Genomic DNA, 15,729 nt, shown 5'->3' on the forward strand with positions numbered 1-15,729 from the left:
GAAAACGATACACGTGTTTTATATTAACTTCAGATCTCTTTGTTTTCGACGGTCACGATTGGTTCACAATTGCAACTTCGCTACATAAACCCTTCATCGAGCACAAGTAGGGTTTTAAGCAGAAGCGAAGCATCACAGAGGAAGCGAAGCAAAGCGTCGAGAGAGAGAGAGAGGTATTGCTCGTTACGCTCATTTCTTTCTCATAAACCCTAAAAGTTTTCAACTTTGAATCTCTTTAGCTGTTTTAGAGGCTCCCTCGTATCGGATTCGAGTGATCTATCATTTCCCTGCTTTTCATTTTCATGGGTTTTTGATTCCGATGTTTTGCTACTGGTTTTGTTTTGTTTCCGACGTAACAGCTTCTGCTTTGTGTTTCGTTTTTTTTTTGTCAATTCACTGTTTTGATTCGTCAAAAGTCAGGAATTTGGAAGGCCTAATTACGTTTTATGTATATGTTAGAGATATCTAAAGGCGATGGCTTTTCTGAGTAAGTTCGGGAACATATTGAAGCAGACCAATGCTCGGGGCTCTTTATCAACGGGCCCTTCCCTTTTTCAGGCGATAAGGTGCATGTCATCTTCTAAGCTCTTTATTGGAGGTGAGGGGAGTTTAGCTCTAAAATGTTTCTTGTAGTGAAGAATTGTTTAGTTTTTTATGATATGTTCTTGCTAACTGTAAGAGTTTTTGTTGTTGTTGCAATGGTAAGGTATGGAATATGGGATGAACGAGGATAGCTTAAGAGAGGCTTTCAGCAAATACGGTGAAGTCGTCGAAAGTAAAAATAAAAACACTGATCTGTTTCGTGTACTTGTTTATGTGATTGCAGTAGTGTGTATGGTTCTTTTGCTAACTTAGTCTTTGTTTTTTTAATATACAGCTAGGGTTATTTTGGATCGTGAGACTGGTAGGTCGAGGGGGTTTGGATTTGTTACATTCACCTCTACAGAGGCTGCCTCTAGTGCTATCCAGGCTTTGGATGGTCAGGTAATTTCTGTTTCTGATCTCTGTGAGCTTCCAGGTGTCTTGTTGTGTTAACTTTCACTCTGAGAAAATTGTTGGTTTGAAATATGGACTATATCCTTTTCTGATCCTATGCCTTGTTCCTCCTCCTCAGGATCTCCATGGCAGGATTGTTAAAGTGAATTATGCACATGATAGAACAAGTGGCGGTGGCTATGGAGGTGGGGGTTATGGCGGTGGTGGCTATGCAGGTGGTGGTGGAGGTTATGGCGGTGGTGGCGGCTATGGAGGAGGTGGTGGTGGGTATGGAGGTGGTGCTGGTGGATATGGTAGCGGGACTGGTGGGTATGGAGGTGGTGCAAGCGGTGGCTATGGTGGTGGATATGGTGCAAGCGGTGGCTATGGATCTAGCGGCAGCGGTTATGGTGAGGGTGCAAGTGCAGGCGCTGTTGGTGGCTATAATGGAAGTAATGGTTATGGTGAAGGTTCAACCGCAAGTGCGGGTGATGTTGGTGGCTACAATGGAAGCAGTGGCTATGCTACTGGCAATGCTTACGGTAGCAACAATGGTGGATTCGCTGGAGAGAGCCAGGTTGGAGGAAACCCTGTTGGCAACAGCTCTCAGTTTGGTGGTGACAATACACAGTTTGGTGTTGGCGGCGAGGCTCAGTTTGGAAGCAGCATGGAGAAACCTGAGATGATTAATGGACCAGTGGGAGATTTCGAAGATGACACTGATGTTGCCAAAAGAGCTTGAAGCAACACATGTTGTCAAGACTTGTCTTTTCATTTTACCAGCTGATAATATGATTCTATAGCTTGAAAAACTTTTATCTAGAAACAGCCTCTGGTTTTGCTATCTTTGAAAATAAATTTGTCGTTTGAGATTGGTATAACATTGAACTTAAATCCAAAATGTAAGCTTTGTTTCAGGCTTTCAATTTTATATGAGAAAAATTAATGTGTCTTTGCATATTCACTACATCAACCAGACTTGAAAATTACATTTATATCAGACTGAATCTAAATGTTGTCTAACTTTTAAAATTTTTGTTCTGATTCTTCCATGAGAAACAACATCTTCTGAGCATTCAACACAACAGGAGAACCTTGTTTAGTTTTCTCAACAATTTGCTTTATCAGTTGCTTCTCCATTTCACTCTCAAAGTCCCTAATCTCTTCATCTTGTTCTTCCAAACCAATAAAATCAAGCAACTCCTGCTCCTGAGCCTTGGAATCGTCCCCCTGATGATGGCTCCAAGGCGAGGTCGAAGAGAAATCTTCATGGTGAAGAAGCTCGCTTTCTTGCATCTCCAGTGGTGACTCATCATCATCTTCAGAGTCATCGTTTATGTTCATCAACTCATCGTAAGACTCATTGAACGCATCAAGTGCTTCACCTGTTAAGTTCATAACCAAGGGTTGCATGATCTCAGCATGATTATCAGTCTTGGTGTGTTCAATAGCAGCTGTGGTTTTGGAGTCACTCTTATATGTCGTCATCACTTCACGGGTTTCCCATACTCTGGACCATGAATTCTTCTTCTTGCTTTCTGATTCCATGACCAGCTGTTCCACCTTCCTTTGGCTCTCTTGGAGTGCAGTCTCGAGCTCTGTAATCCGTTTCTCAAGACGGGAGTTGATAACTTTATGCAACCGCAAGCTCAACTCGCGAGGTGATACAGCATAGTTTCCTGAATCTGGTGTGGAGTTACCACTTGGATCTTGGTTGGACTCGGTTTCATCTCCACGCTTCCCTCTAACCCGGTCAGCTATCAGTTTGCCTTGCGCAAATTCTACCTCCAAATCAGGCTCCATCTGAAAGAAACTAAACTTTTAACATATTGTTTGTGTTTTGGTGTTTAAACAAGAGAAAGCAAAGAATAATAGTTAATAGACCTCAATGTTGGAGGTGTTCATGTTGATTTCTAGCCTTTCAAGTTCAGCTTCAAGCTCTGCTTCAATATTACTTATAGAGTCTGAGTTCTCAGCTGCCTTTTCAGTATCTACCTCCTTCACAATCAACGAGTCTTTCATCTCCAGTTCATCTTCTAAATCATGTACCACATTCTCTGTCTGCTTCAGCTCTTGTTTGGCTTGGCTTGCCATGAACGATGCCATTATGCCAATAGAGATCCCTATTTGTAGCAGCACCGTTGTATCACTTAGCCCTGAGAAGAAAAATAAACTTGAGAAATGTCATGTATAGTCTTTTGGTTTTTCCATTATAAACAACAATCACAAAATCTAAAAGATTGTAATAACTTATTTACCATGTTTTCTACTCTTGCTGCTCTTCTCATTTTTATCTGCAGCCTCATCTTCATTGAGAGTCATTTGTTGTTGTTGGCTCAGCCACAAAGAATCTGCAGTTCCCTTGCTAATAACTCGATCCCCATCAGTCACAAGCAAAGGCCTCGAAACTGAACCTCGTGGCGATGGGAATGGACTAGTCAAGTAATAATCCTCCATCGTCATCTGTTCTCCATGGAACCGAGACATCAAGCAGCTTTCCATACAACTCAAAGGTTTAGTTAACCGTCTGTACCGCTGGTTCCTTCTAACGAACCTTCTCTGCCTAAAAGAAGAACTCAACTCCGTCTCACCACTGGCTTTCCAATATCCATGTCCCGTCTCCAGGAACTCAGGCACTAAACCAAACAAAGAAGAATCTGAATGAACAACATCTTCATAGTTTCCTGAACCTTCCCCACTCGTTGATGGCACTTCATCCCCAAACTTGTTTTCATTCGGTTTCTTCGCCAATCTGCTAAGCAGGGATCTACAAGGAGATTCTTGCTTCTTCGCCACAGTCTCTTCAGAAGAAGAAGACTCGAGAGAGGTACCTTTACCTTTGGTAACATTCTGCAGCTGCTTAGCTATGTATCCTGTGGCAGCTGTAGCTGCGATTAACCACAAATCCATTCCTTCCTCTCTCAAAGAATCTCTCTTTCTTCATTCCAATTCACAGCGCAATAAACATCTTCCATAAGCACACCCAATCCAACGAACTAAATCGAAAGCTCGGGCCTTTGTATCAAAAACTCAAGAAGTAATGCAAACACTTAAGAAACCCACTTTGATTTCTCCGTCAGAGATAAGCTGAAGGTGGAGGAGCTTTGTTAGAACGAGTAAAGGAGAGACCTTCAAAGATATGATCAAAGAAACTAATGGAGGAGCTGAAGAGAGGATAAGAGAATCGAAGAAGGTGGAGGATCTTTGTCGGAAGTTAGTTCAATGGAATCTGCCAAACACAAAGACAAACGTACAAAGCTCTGTCTTTTATTTATTATCTTCTTCCCCTTTGCGAAAAAATACGTTACGGCAACTATAAGGTCATTATCAGTGACCAAAATAAAATGATTAAATGGACTAATCTCTTCAATAAATATAAGTTTATATTCTGAAAATAGTTTTAGATAACCGGTGGCTACAAACCCCCATAAAATAACTAGACATAATACAGCTTCTCGGTTGAGCCTAAACCGAAGATAACCAAAATACATACACTACATAGTTTGCGCCTAAGCAAACTCAAAAGCAACACTAAAGAGAAGGCACAATGTTTCTTAAACTGTGGTTTTAAATAGTACACGAATAACTCCGATGATCTAGAGAGGTTTAGAAGCAGCATTGTCTATGTAAGCCTTAGCTTCTTCTTCAGATAATCTTCCTCCTTCAACAAGTCCCCTCACCATAGTGTTGACATATGCTTCTGAAGGAGGTCTTAAAGGGATCTCACCGGATTTGAACTTCTCAAAAGCAGATAGTGTGCAACTGCAAGTTGGAAGAGAGCATTAGAGCTTAGATGTTAACTATGTTTCGGCAAAAACAAAGGTATACTTACGTCATTGTAAGTATAGGGATGTCGCCTTCTTTCCCCAAGCAGACAATGTCTCCATACCAACCGCCCTGTAAACATGTCCTTACGAATGTAAGTGTCATTATATTACATATCAATCAAACATTTGTTGTCTGACTAACCGAAGCAAGTGGAGTGGATCCTTTCTTCTCTACTAACTGCAGAGTATCTAGATCAAAGAGCGGAGAATCAGAATCTACTTTCAATCCGTTTTCTTGAAATAGAACATCGTTGAACTGCTCAAGCCTGTTGAAGTAAAAAACAAGGAGTAAGCAGATAAGAAAGCCACGAGAAAGCGAAAGGAACTTAGAGAAGAAAAAGTTACACTTAACGTGATTCTGTACAAACACATGTGAGTTCGATCATTGAGATCACTAAGTGGGTTGATAAAAGCAACTCCTCCTACACCCCAAGTAACTGACGATTCACGTCCAAAGAACAGCCTGTGTGGAAATGATTCCCACATTATTTGCTTTGGTGGAGTTTTATCCATTGAACCAACGCAGACCTTTTTCATTCCCTCAACCTGAAAATAAAACATAGATATGTCAATTTTAAGACCGAAGCTCAGAGTAGAACCTGCACAAAACAATATTTACTTACTTGTCCCCCTTGAATATAGCAAAGGAACCTTGGTTTCCACATGTTGGATCCAAAAGAGGCATACCAAACGTCAACTTTTGAGAGATCTCTTCTCCAAGATGTAGAGGCAGTATCTACGTGGTGGTTTTCAATGTTGAGTCTCGACATTTGATCCAGGATATCATCAGCGTAGTCTTCAGTTTCAGAGTCGGAGCTTGAGAAAACAATAATCTAGAACGAACAAAACAATTTTCGTGATAAGAGATTCAGAGACTGGCTATAAGAAAAGAAGATCAAGCATAAGAAGTTAGCAAAGAAAGGTGCATAACTGGAGTGGGAGTTTTCTGGTCAATAAGGTTCGATGATAATACATCTGCAAGTGAAGGCCAATATGCAGACAGCTTCTTTCGTACCTAAACCCCACAAGAAACAGATGAGCTTTGTTAACTGGTAACATAGGCATTTATAGAATACTTATGACATGTAGAGACATACCGCTTGTATGACACGCCATGTAGACTCGAATGGGTATGCTTCAGAAGAACCTTGAATTGGTTTGTCTTCAAGCAAGACTTGGACGCATGCCAGTGAAGACTTTGCAATTGAGTCAAGATTGTACCCTCCCTCTAACGCCAACACAATCTTTCCTTGTGCAAACTCCATCAACTGCAAGAACATTGTTAACACGAATAAGCTAAACAACCAAACAATTTTATGTTAAATACAAAGGATAGGTCAAGTTCACATCAACACCAACCTTCTTCAACATAACTGAATATCCATATGGTGTTACACGACAGCCCCCAAGTGGATCACCAATAGCTGTTAAGAAGAAACTGAAAAGATTACACACCTCTTAACCTTACATATCCTTTTAAAAAATGTTTAAACCTTACATATCCTTTTAAAAAATGCTTAAACCGTATATATACCTGCATCAAATCCAGCTGATAACAAAACAATATCAGGATTAAACTCCTTCGCCACAGGGATCAAGATATGGTCCCATGCGGCAAGATAATCTGCATCTCCACATCTTCCTTGTTCCCATGGAACGTTTATGTTAAACCCTTCACCTGGACCTTCCCCAACCATGTTGTAGTCTCCATCATCACCCGCTGGATAGAAGCCTCCGTGCTCGTGCCTAGCCCACAAATGCATTTTCAGTAACTTCCCAAGTACTTTTGAAACAAGAGTAAGCATCATTAAAACATACCTGTGGACAGAGAAAAACAGTACACGAGGGTCTTTCCAGAACATCTTCTGCGTACCATTTCCGTGATGGACATCCCAATCAACAACTAGAATCTTCTTGACACCTAGTTCAGGCTGCATTCAAGAAAAGCAAAAGAGCTTGGGAACAAACACACCAACGAGAATAATAATATCATTACAAAAGTCAATACAAGTCCTTACTCTTTCATCAAGTAAATAGCTAGCAGCAACTGCAACATTGTTGAACAAACAGAAACCCATGGCTTCATCTGGCTCAGCATGGTGCCCTGGGGGCCTGACAATAGCATACCCACAATCTAACTCTCCTTCTGCAACTTTCTCCGCCAACTGTTAAGTTACACTATCATCATCAAATCCAATAGTTCTAACAGTTTCTTCTCTAATGTGAAATATGCAAATAGTATTATTACCTCTACAACAGATCCAGCTGCAAGAAACGCGGCTTCAGATGAACTTCCATTCAGATATATTGAATTCCACTGTGAAGCAATCCTGTTTCTCCGGTAATCTTTCTTCTTTGTGCTTAAACTCTTAACTAAACTAACATGGTCCTTTGTGTGAACCAATTGGAGATGCTTGTCTTCAGCTTTGCTACCACCAAGAACCACACATCTGCAAAAAGGTAGACATTTTACTAAGAGTTTCAAGTAAAAGAACATTTACTTCATCAGCATACAAACAATTAGATTCTAAATGTCATACCAAACATGGAAACAGCTAAAAGAATCAGAATTTGAGTAAAATTCTAGGGCTTTATCACCAAAACACACACAACAAACAAAAAGAGTAAAGCTTCAACCTTTGAGAGACTCCGGCGAGCTGAAGCTTCTCCCAGATAACTCTGATGCGATCAGGACACTCAGGGTGATCCTCTCCGTTAGGTGTGTCGTGTTTGCACATCGTCTCGTCATAAACAAGACCCACCTTTCGATGACTCTTCCCGTCAAGTTCACCGTCAAAGTCTCTGAAGTTGTTATTAGAAGAGTCGCCGGCCATTGCCATCTCCGGGAAGATGTGAAAGTCTCCGAAGGTGAAGGGTCAACGTGAACTCCGAAGTCTAAAACGGAGCTTCAAAGTACTTTACTTTTCAATTTTATTATTATTATTTTTTTCCTTTTAACCCTACTTCTGACTTCAGTTCTTTTTTTACTACCATTTTGATTTTTGGAACTTCTTTGGAGGGAAAGTGGAGATACATTAGCTTCTCAACCAACCACAGCTTGACATGTCACATCTTACATATCATATTATTTCGTTTCTTCATAGAAGGAGTTTTTGGTTACAATGAAACTCCACTAGTACTTGCTTATGCGATGTCACATTAACACTCAAAAGATCTTCTAATTACTCTCAAAATTCTAAAAGATATGTACCTACCTCTATCTAAAGCTGTGCTCATCACTGTGACTGTTACTTGATAGCTGCAAGACGGTCTTTCTCCAGAAGATCCACAAGGCCTAGAGGAGGGTACTCGAAGAAAACCAATCCTTGAATCTGCTCTCCATCTAATCTGCTAGCTAGCCACTCTGCACACGAGTTCTCCTCTTTGGCGACATGGTAAACGTCACACTCCCAGCTCTTCAATATCATGTCCTTGCACAGTCCCAGAATCGATTTTCTCTTGTAGAAGAGGTCTGGTTTTGTTGTCAGAGCACCGAGGACGTCAAGGCTCGTCGTCTGCAAGCGGATTCTTCTGCAGCCGCTGTCCCAGAGGAGTTTAAGACCATGGTAGATAGCCAAAAGCACAGCCGCGGCTTCGGAGATGCTCTTGTGACACCTGCTGTACCCGAACACCCACTTCCCTGACTCGTTACGCACTAATCCAGCGGATCCTGTTAGACCAGAGAGAGCGTTTGAAGTTCCGTGTATGTTGAGTGTCACCAAGGGTGGTGTCCATATCTTCTCGAAGCCAGGAGGCACGCTAACTTGTTTGTTCGCCTTCTCGAAACCAGGAGGAGGCGCGTTAACTTCTCTTTTCCGTTTCACTGGTGAGCTTGAGGGAATGCTTTGTGATTCTGCTATTAGCTTGAGAGCTAGATTCGGGGTTGGGTACTCAGTGTCTATGTCCATGTCAACAACGTCTCTATCAGTTTGATAAGAACTTCCTGGAACAGGTGCTTGTGAGGGTTTGTTATGGAGAAAGAAACCCCAAAGATAGTTTTCTGCTTTGTACTGCTTCTTGAGGAAGACTGCAACACATATAAAAACAGATGTTATTCTTGGAGCCATTGAGAAATTATGGACAATGTATATATAATTATATATACAGTAGAGGCCTACACTGGGAAGTCTTGTCTAATAGTTTGGAGGAGAATATCAACAGCTCTGTGCCGTTTATATTAGCTTTGATCATGGCATTGCGAGTCGACATGGCCTCAAACAGATGAGCATGTTCCCTTTTAGAGCTGAAACATACCCTGATAGAACAAGAATGAGAAGCTTTTGTCTGTAGTAGAAAAGGGCTTTTGAGAGTACCTTCCTGCTTCCTTCTCATCCGAGAAAAGGTACAATTCCACATCTGATAGCCTCGGGCTTCTATTAAACACATCGTTCAGAATATGTCCTGTAGGAAGCAGTTCTACCTCGAGTAACGTTGGCATCGCTTTTGAAAGTCTCAGTGCCTTCCTGCTGATATTGGATGCTGGTTTAGCACAAAACTCGCAGTCGAACTCAGGCAGTGAAGCAGAATCCACAATGCGTCCCCTGGTACCAGTGGTTGGAAGAGTAAAGTTCATCATATACAAGCACAACGGAACTGCATAGCTTAGCTAGTAACTTGTGATTGTGAAGGTCAAAAGATAATTTGGAAGTGTTAGGTAACTCACTTCCAAGTAGGATGCAGAGCTGGTAGATAACGAAGCAACTCTGAGATTCTTTCATTAGAGGCTGGTTGACATGTCTCCTTGGCATCATGATCTTTAGCTTTATCACCAACTTCTACAACTGTCCCTAGAGAAATCAAACAAAACGCAAGACATGTTTCTCAGTCATCTAGTGAAAACAAGTTTAATTAGCAAAGAAAAAGCGGATAAGCAAAAGACCTTCTACAGTATGTGTTGCAGTAGTAGCTGCTTGTTGTTTAATCCTTGAACGAATCTGCAAAGCACGTGGACTAGGAGGAAGGCCATCCGTAGATTGATGGAAACTTCTTGGATTGGTTCTCCGTCTAACTGTTGTAGTATTCAAACTCATAGCTGGAAGACCGCACACAATCTTTTTTCTTAAACCTGTTGCAGAATGAGCCGTTACAGATCTTGGTGGTTCAAAAGTGGGACGAGTCAGGACAGGTCTTGATGCTTCAGGAGTTAGAACAGCCGGGACAGGTCTTAGCGCTTCAGGAATTTTAACAGCCAGAACAGGTCTTGGTGACTCAGAAGTTGCTCGAGCAATCTTAGGTCTTGGTGACTCAGGAGTTGCTCGAGCAATCTTAGGTCTTGGTGACTCAGGAGTTGCTCGAGCAATCTTAGGTCTCGGGGATTCAGAAACTGGAGGAACAAGCACTTGATTGAATCCGGAAGATAGTTTAACAGCTTCCTCTGGAGTGATCAACATCACCTTTGAAGTTCTACGCATTGGAGTCCCTCTGGCAACTGGGTTTGAAGATTCAACCCGCAGTTTACTCCTACCCGGGACTACTTTTATCGAATCTGAAGGCATTTTGCTGTGACCAGGACTCATTGCTTACAAATTTAGCAACCTGCAATACGAAATGGGAAGCGAAAAATTAATAAAACTCAAGAATCTAAGAAGAATCTTACTCAGAAAACTTCTACTAGCCAACACTATCTATGAACCCATGTCAAAACTGAAAAAAAGTGAAATAAAAATCTTATCTTTTGACATAACCATTACAGAATCTATGCACCGATGTAACGGTGAATCAGATAAACTAACCAGTAGGATCAAAACACCAAAGATAAAACCCTAGTTTTCAAAGGCTGTTCTTTGCTAATTTGGTTTTACGACACAAAAAAAAACCAAGGCAATGTCATAAAAAAAAAAAAGGAAACAAAAAGAATCGCATAAAGTCGACACCTTTCGCCTTTATCTTTAGGGCTTAGTCTGATTGGGGACTTTTAAAACCCTAAGAAAAATTAAAAAAAAAAACATTTTCAGTTTAACTGATGACAACAAAATGTTAGATAAACCGGAGGTTCGGAGCAGAGAAATCAACCATTTTTCCTTTGTTCGAACTGAAAAAAGAAGTATTTTCGGACAATCGAAAACCATCTATAACTTGTTTTTTGCTTGCGGTGTACGGAATAGGAAATGATCAAACGAGCAGGCAAAAAAAAAACCCCGAGGAAAACAGAGTTTAGCGATGGCAAAGAAACAAAGAAGATGGTGTGTTTTAGATAGCAAACGATTCAGCTTCCTTACCTTGAAATCACAAGCCAGCGTAGGGTTTTTTTTAAATGTTGAGAAGTCGAACAGACAATGTAGAGAGAGAAAGAAAGTGGACCGATGCGGAAGGTAATTCAGTGTGTGAGAGAGAAAGAGTGGGACAAAGAAGACAGACGATTGTTTAAGTAAATATTGCAATATAAGGACCTCTTATTGTATCAATACTATTAAAGCTGGAACATGTCCAGTTGATATTAGTTTAGTCCAATAATTATTTTTAATATCAATATTACATCTATTGATAACTGTATTTACATTAACTTAAAAATATTCTATAACTGTATTTACTTTAACTTAAAAACTAACCACGTTCTCTTTATATAAAGTTCTATAACGAAACCAGTTATGCTTCTTCCTGCAAAAGTCTAACAATCAATTTTTCATGATTTAATAGAGTTGCAGAAATTCAGCAAAAAAAAACAGTCATGTTCTCAGAAATTATTCATGCAGTTATTTGTAAACTATGAGTCTAAGTTTCCTATTGGCAAGAAATTGTGCTTCTCTTCAACTGCAATAGTTGGATTATTGATTAACCTATTTACATATATCGTTCAAAAACATTGAGTGCTAGGCAGTGAAATCAAGTTTATCAAAATCATTCAAGTTTTTGTGTGTTAAGATGTTTAAAACTGGATGATAATTAACAAATCTTCAATTTTGATGCATAAATGAAAAGGAAACATCAAAAAATTAGGTCGATTATGTTTGCGGCGGTGGAAAAAAATTGCAGAAAGATAGAAACCTTGATAAATGGAGAAGATAAAGTATTTACATATTTGCCATTAGCGAGAAAAAAAGAAATAAAAAACTAAAAAAACAGATCATGCTGCGAACCCATATAATCTTTGATAATAGCCGTGTCTTCTACCACTATACCACAATGGTTCATTGACTTTTGCATCAAGATATACATATATATATATACATATATTTTTTTGTAACAAAATATATAAAAAATTAATTTTTCAAACATTTTTCCGTTTTCGGTGTAGGTTGGGTTTGATATTGGTTTTCGGATATAATATTTTAAAAACTGTTTGAGTATATATGCTATTAGATTATGAGACTTTAATTTCCGGGATGATTTCGAATTGGTTCTTTTTATACGAATATTCTTAACTAATTATGATAGGTAACTATTAAGAAAATATAATATTTTGCAAATTTTTGGAATAAAATTAAAAAATAATTTCTAAAATGTATATGACATAAGTGTATAATTATGGAACTTGATATATTTAATATAGTTATCAAAAATTATATTAAATTAAATTATGATTACAAAAAAACATAAATATTTTTTCTAACGGTTTTACAAAAAACATAAATACCAAAATTAAATTTCTTAAAAAAATTAAAAAAAAAGTATACCCGCCCTTCAGAAGGGCGGGTCAGAATCTAGTAATCTTTTAAAACGAGCTGAATTTTCTTAAACATTGCATTGAAAGGCCAACCCGAACATTTAATCATATTGATTTATATTAAACATGGACGTTCGGATGTCCAATCGAATTTAGTTGGGGTTGAATTGGGATTCAGTTATTTGGGGGTGGGGAGAGGAGAGGGGTTTCGAATATCCATTTGGTTCGGATAAAAACCATAACCCGAAATATCTAGAACAAGACTCGGTATCCGATTTGAAATAAAAGACCAAATTGTTTGCTTAAGTAAACAAATACACTCATATTGTGTAAACTTTTTGAAAGAGATGACTTTTCTTAAATTTTGTATGAAAAGCTCACCTGAACGAATTTCTTCTGGTTAACTTACTCAACACTTTTTTAACACTCTAAATCATCTTCTTGTTAATATTAGTAACAATTTCTTATTTTAATTAATTTAAATAATTAAAAATGACATAGTTTTCAGTGTTTTTTTCTTAACTAATTTTTTTAAATAGTAATACTAAATTAATAATATTAAAACAAGTAAAATTACAAAACTTCAAATACAATACAATACTACCATTCAACACTGCAAATAAAAACACACAACTTAATTAGTATAATAGTTTATTAATACAATAGTTGATTGGTTTTGACACTAATAATCGTTGGAATTTGGATAGTTAAAAGAAAAATCAGTAGAAATTTGGGTTTAGGATGTATTATTGTGATATATTTAAACAAAAAGGAAGTTTTAATACGCAGAAAATAATAAAGAATAATATTAAAAATATTAAAAATTTGATTTGATGTATCCAAATAAAATGAGACTTTGATATAAATTTTCAGAAAATATAGTTTACTACGAAATAATTGAGCTCTAAGAGCACCTCCAACCATTTAGAATTTTTATTAGAGCTCTATCAAAAAAGCAATATAAAATTAATAATTTATTTAGAATTAAGTTAAATAATAAATATTTGGACATTTAAAAAAAATCTAACAAATCATAGGTGGACATGTGGGCTTTGGGTATTTGGAAAAGTTCTCAAAGTTGTTTCGGAGAGAAACTAATTCTAACCTCTCTCTCTTTTTTCTAAATTTTATTTTATTTTAAAATAGTTTGGAAACTCTTCTTAATACTACCATTGTAAGTAGGGGTGGGCACTTTACCCGATATCCGAAGTGGCACCCGAACCCGATCCGAAAAACCCGAACCGAAACCCGAACCGAAGTAGCAAAATACCCGAACGGGTATTGAATAAGGAGAGATTGGATACCCGAACCCGAACGGGTAATACCCGAACCCGAATGGATATCCGAAGATAACCGAACATATGTATAATTAACCTTATATTTCTAGTTTACATCTCTCATTTTATATAAAATATTTATATTGATACTACACATACTTTAAGTTCATATGATATACATACAATTACGGAAAAAAGGATTTGCTACTCACTTAAAATACATGTCAAGTTTTTTATTTCAAAAATTAACAAAAAGTTACAACCAAATTTTTTTTTAAAAATAACTAAATTAGTGTCTTTTTAGTTTTAAAATATTATGTCCAAATCTATTAACCATTCAATCTATGAAAAACAAAAAATTAGTTAACTTAAAGTTATACTTTTAAATACAAGAAACTTGAGAAATGAAAATTTTAATTTTTTTTTTCAAAATCTAAATATCCGAACCCGATCCGAAATAACCGAATCCGAACTAAAAATATCTGAACCCGACCCGAAGTACAGAAATACCCGAACGGGTTCTACACCTCTATACCGAAATACCCGAAAATCCGAAATACCCGACCCGAACCCGAACGGGTACCCGAACGCCCACCCCTAATTGTAAGTGCTCTAATAATTAAGAAAATACAAATTTTTAAAAATAATAACAAATGAAAATATAATACCTCCAAAATATATAATTTTATGTCAGATTCTGGTCCATTCTTCCAACTATTTTTGCACCCAAACGTTACCATGTGTCATTGTAGATCATATTACTTTGGTATTTAAACCAAATTAATCCTTATATGTTTTCAACAATTTAATTGTTCATACTATAGATTAAACAGTTGAATGAGAGATTTAACAACCTCATTCCTATTGCCTTAGAGCATCTCCAACATCACTCCATATTTTACTCCAAAATTGAGAAAATAGAGTGGGAAATGGAGTGAAGAACAAAAAATAAAAGCATTACTCTATAAATGAAGTAATCCTTTTATTTTTTGTTCATTACTCCATTTCCTACTCCAGTTTCTCAATTTTAGAGTAAAATATGGAGTGAGGTTGGAGATGCCCTTAGTAAACTTTTCATTGTTAATAGAATAAATGTAGAATATTTCTATAGAATTCAACCATATTATTTTTCTAATACCGAATTCAGAGTTGATATAAGTTTCTTTTAAAATTTAATTTTTTGGATTTTTTGGATATCAATGTTTGGATTCGGTTGAGAAAAAACTCATGACTCAAAATATCGTAGAACAAGACTCATTTTGTATTTATAACGAATTTAATTCAGTTTTGAATTTATTTTTATCGAGTCAGTTAGGTTTGAGTTTTTGAGTTTGGTTTATTTGCTCACCAGGCTTTATACCAATCACATTAACTTTTTTGGCTAAAACTTCAACTTCAACCACATTGACTTAGTGAATAGAAATATAAAAAACAAAACAACTGATAATCCATATGAGAGGATAATTCCTAATGAAACAATTTTTCGAGTTAAAAGTTTAGCTATTCACAACTTTTTGTCTTATAAATTTGTTTCTATTCTCATCACAGTTATTCGGACCTTACAGTGGATTCCCTTATTCATCAGGATTCCCGCACTTGGAATTTACAGGCACTTAGGACTTTGGTGGAGCCTAACGATGCAAAGTTGATTGAAAGTATTCCTCTGAGTAGAAATCAGATGGAAGATAGGAATGGTTGGCATTTCACTAATAATGGGAAATATTCGGTACAATCAGGGTATCAAGTAGAAAGGATCTATCCTGACAAGGAAAAACCACCAGATTGTTATGGTCCCAATGTGGATATACTCAAGGCATTTTGTTGGAAAGTGAAGTGTCCTCCAAAACTACGGCATTTTCTATGGCAGTTGGTGACAGGTTGTATAGCAGTGACAAAGAATCTAAAATCTAGAGGAATACAAGGAGATACAGTTTGTGCACGGTGTGGAGACGCAGAGGAATCAATAAATCATGTCTTCTTTGAGTGTCCTCCGGCACGGCAAGTGTGGGCACTATCTAAGATTCCATCAAATCCAAATTTTTTTCCA

The 15,729-nt window shown here is 37.6% G+C and overlaps 4 protein-coding genes across 8 annotated transcripts; 1 reads left to right on the forward strand and 3 right to left on the reverse strand.

Moving 5' to 3' along the window:
* The first annotated feature begins 39 nt into the window (after positions 1-39).
* On the forward strand, positions 40-1,927 carry LOC106439949 (glycine-rich RNA-binding protein 3, mitochondrial). Of its 2 annotated transcripts, none has more exons than XM_013881510.3 (5): positions 40-173; positions 460-598; positions 707-775; positions 878-984; positions 1,115-1,927. In XM_013881510.3, the coding sequence occupies exons 2-5, from the start codon at positions 475-477 to the stop codon at positions 1,715-1,717; spliced, it is 903 nt and encodes a 300-aa protein (XP_013736964.2). In that variant the 5' UTR covers positions 40-173; positions 460-474; the 3' UTR covers positions 1,718-1,927. The 2 variants fall into 2 exon arrangements, with proteins under 2 accessions (XP_013736964.2, XP_013736965.2); XM_013881511.3 differs by having other exon boundaries at positions 114-173; positions 472-598.
* On the reverse strand, positions 1,865-4,258 carry BNAA03G39930D. Its single transcript, XM_013881509.3, has 3 exons — positions 3,234-4,258; positions 2,860-3,131; positions 1,865-2,778 (listed from the first exon to the last, which is right to left on the reverse strand). The coding sequence occupies exons 1-3, from the start codon at positions 3,883-3,885 to the stop codon at positions 2,002-2,004; spliced, it is 1,701 nt and encodes a 566-aa protein (XP_013736963.1). The 5' UTR covers positions 3,886-4,258; the 3' UTR covers positions 1,865-2,001.
* A 70-nt stretch (positions 4,259-4,328) lies between these two features.
* LOC106439946 (histone deacetylase 5) lies at positions 4,329-7,762 on the reverse strand. 2 transcript variants are annotated; one of them, XM_013881507.3, is made up of 13 exons: positions 7,440-7,762; positions 7,051-7,252; positions 6,821-6,967; positions 6,621-6,733; positions 6,337-6,548; positions 6,162-6,226; positions 5,900-6,070; positions 5,734-5,817; positions 5,426-5,635; positions 5,155-5,348; positions 4,945-5,068; positions 4,808-4,872; positions 4,329-4,737 (listed from the first exon to the last, which is right to left on the reverse strand). In XM_013881507.3, exons 1-13 carry the CDS (start codon positions 7,640-7,642, stop codon positions 4,572-4,574), a joined length of 1,956 nt encoding a protein of 651 aa, XP_013736961.1. In that variant the 5' UTR covers positions 7,643-7,762; the 3' UTR covers positions 4,329-4,571. The 2 variants fall into 2 exon arrangements, 1 of the variants encoding a protein (XP_013736961.1); XR_007338368.1 differs by lacking the exon at positions 4,329-4,737 and having other exon boundaries at positions 5,148-5,348.
* Positions 7,763-7,814: 52 nt separating this feature from the next.
* LOC106439945 lies at positions 7,815-12,389 on the reverse strand. Of its 3 annotated transcripts, XM_022716678.2 has the most exons (7): positions 10,815-11,000; positions 10,676-10,724; positions 9,682-10,337; positions 9,466-9,589; positions 9,116-9,343; positions 8,921-9,057; positions 7,815-8,829 (listed from the first exon to the last, which is right to left on the reverse strand). In XM_022716678.2, exons 3-7 carry the CDS (start codon positions 10,316-10,318, stop codon positions 8,051-8,053), a joined length of 1,905 nt encoding a protein of 634 aa, XP_022572399.2. In that variant the 5' UTR covers positions 10,319-10,337; positions 10,676-10,724; positions 10,815-11,000; the 3' UTR covers positions 7,815-8,050. The 3 variants fall into 3 exon arrangements, with proteins under 3 accessions (XP_022572399.2, XP_013736960.2, XP_013736958.2); XM_013881506.3 differs by lacking the exons at positions 10,676-10,724; positions 10,815-11,000 and adding an exon at positions 11,021-12,389 and having other exon boundaries at positions 8,921-9,045; XM_013881504.3 differs by lacking the exons at positions 10,676-10,724; positions 10,815-11,000 and adding an exon at positions 11,021-12,388.
* Positions 12,390-15,729: the final 3,340 nt, after the last annotated feature.

Source organism: Brassica napus, chromosome A3, assembly GCF_020379485.1.
Source record: "Brassica napus cultivar Da-Ae chromosome A3, Da-Ae, whole genome shotgun sequence".
In the NCBI taxonomy this organism is placed as follows: Eukaryota; Viridiplantae; Streptophyta; class Magnoliopsida; order Brassicales; family Brassicaceae; genus Brassica; species Brassica napus.

Bases quoted from the DNA above. Each gene is read 5' to 3' on its own strand.
- LOC106439945 (XM_013881504.3), bottom strand. From the start codon at position 10,318: ATGAGTCCTGGTCACAGCAAAATGCCTTCAGATTCGATAAAAGTAGTC. The intron at 9,590-9,681 runs GTCTTTTGCTTA...TGATTTCTCTAG, and splicing joins TGCAACACATACTGTAGAAG to GGACAGTTGTAGAAGTTGGT. The intron at 8,830-8,920 runs GTAGGCCTCTAC...TATGTGTTGCAG, and splicing joins ATTAGACAAGACTTCCCAGT to TCTTCCTCAAGAAGCAGTAC.
- BNAA03G39930D (XM_013881509.3), bottom strand. From the start codon at position 3,885: ATGGATTTGTGGTTAATCGCAGCTACAGCTGCCACAGGATACATAGCT. The intron at 3,132-3,233 runs GTAAATAAGTTA...TTTTCTTCTCAG, and splicing joins CAGCAAGAGTAGAAAACATG to GGCTAAGTGATACAACGGTG. The intron at 2,779-2,859 runs GTCTATTAACTA...AGTTTCTTTCAG, and splicing joins TGAACACCTCCAACATTGAG to ATGGAGCCTGATTTGGAGGT.
- LOC106439946 (XM_013881507.3), bottom strand. From the start codon at position 7,642: ATGGCAATGGCCGGCGACTCTTCTAATAACAACTTCAGAGACTTTGAC. The intron at 6,968-7,050 runs GTAATAATACTA...GTAACTTAACAG, and splicing joins CAGCTGGATCTGTTGTAGAG to TTGGCGGAGAAAGTTGCAGA. The intron at 4,738-4,807 runs GTAAGTATACCT...TCCAACTTGCAG, and splicing joins ATCCCTATACTTACAATGAC to TTGCACACTATCTGCTTTTG.
- LOC106439949 (XM_013881510.3), top strand. From the start codon at position 475: ATGGCTTTTCTGAGTAAGTTCGGGAACATATTGAAGCAGACCAATGCT. The intron at 776-877 runs GTAAAAATAAAA...TTTAATATACAG, and splicing joins ATACGGTGAAGTCGTCGAAA to CTAGGGTTATTTTGGATCGT. The intron at 985-1,114 runs GTAATTTCTGTT...CCTCCTCCTCAG, and splicing joins TCCAGGCTTTGGATGGTCAG to GATCTCCATGGCAGGATTGT.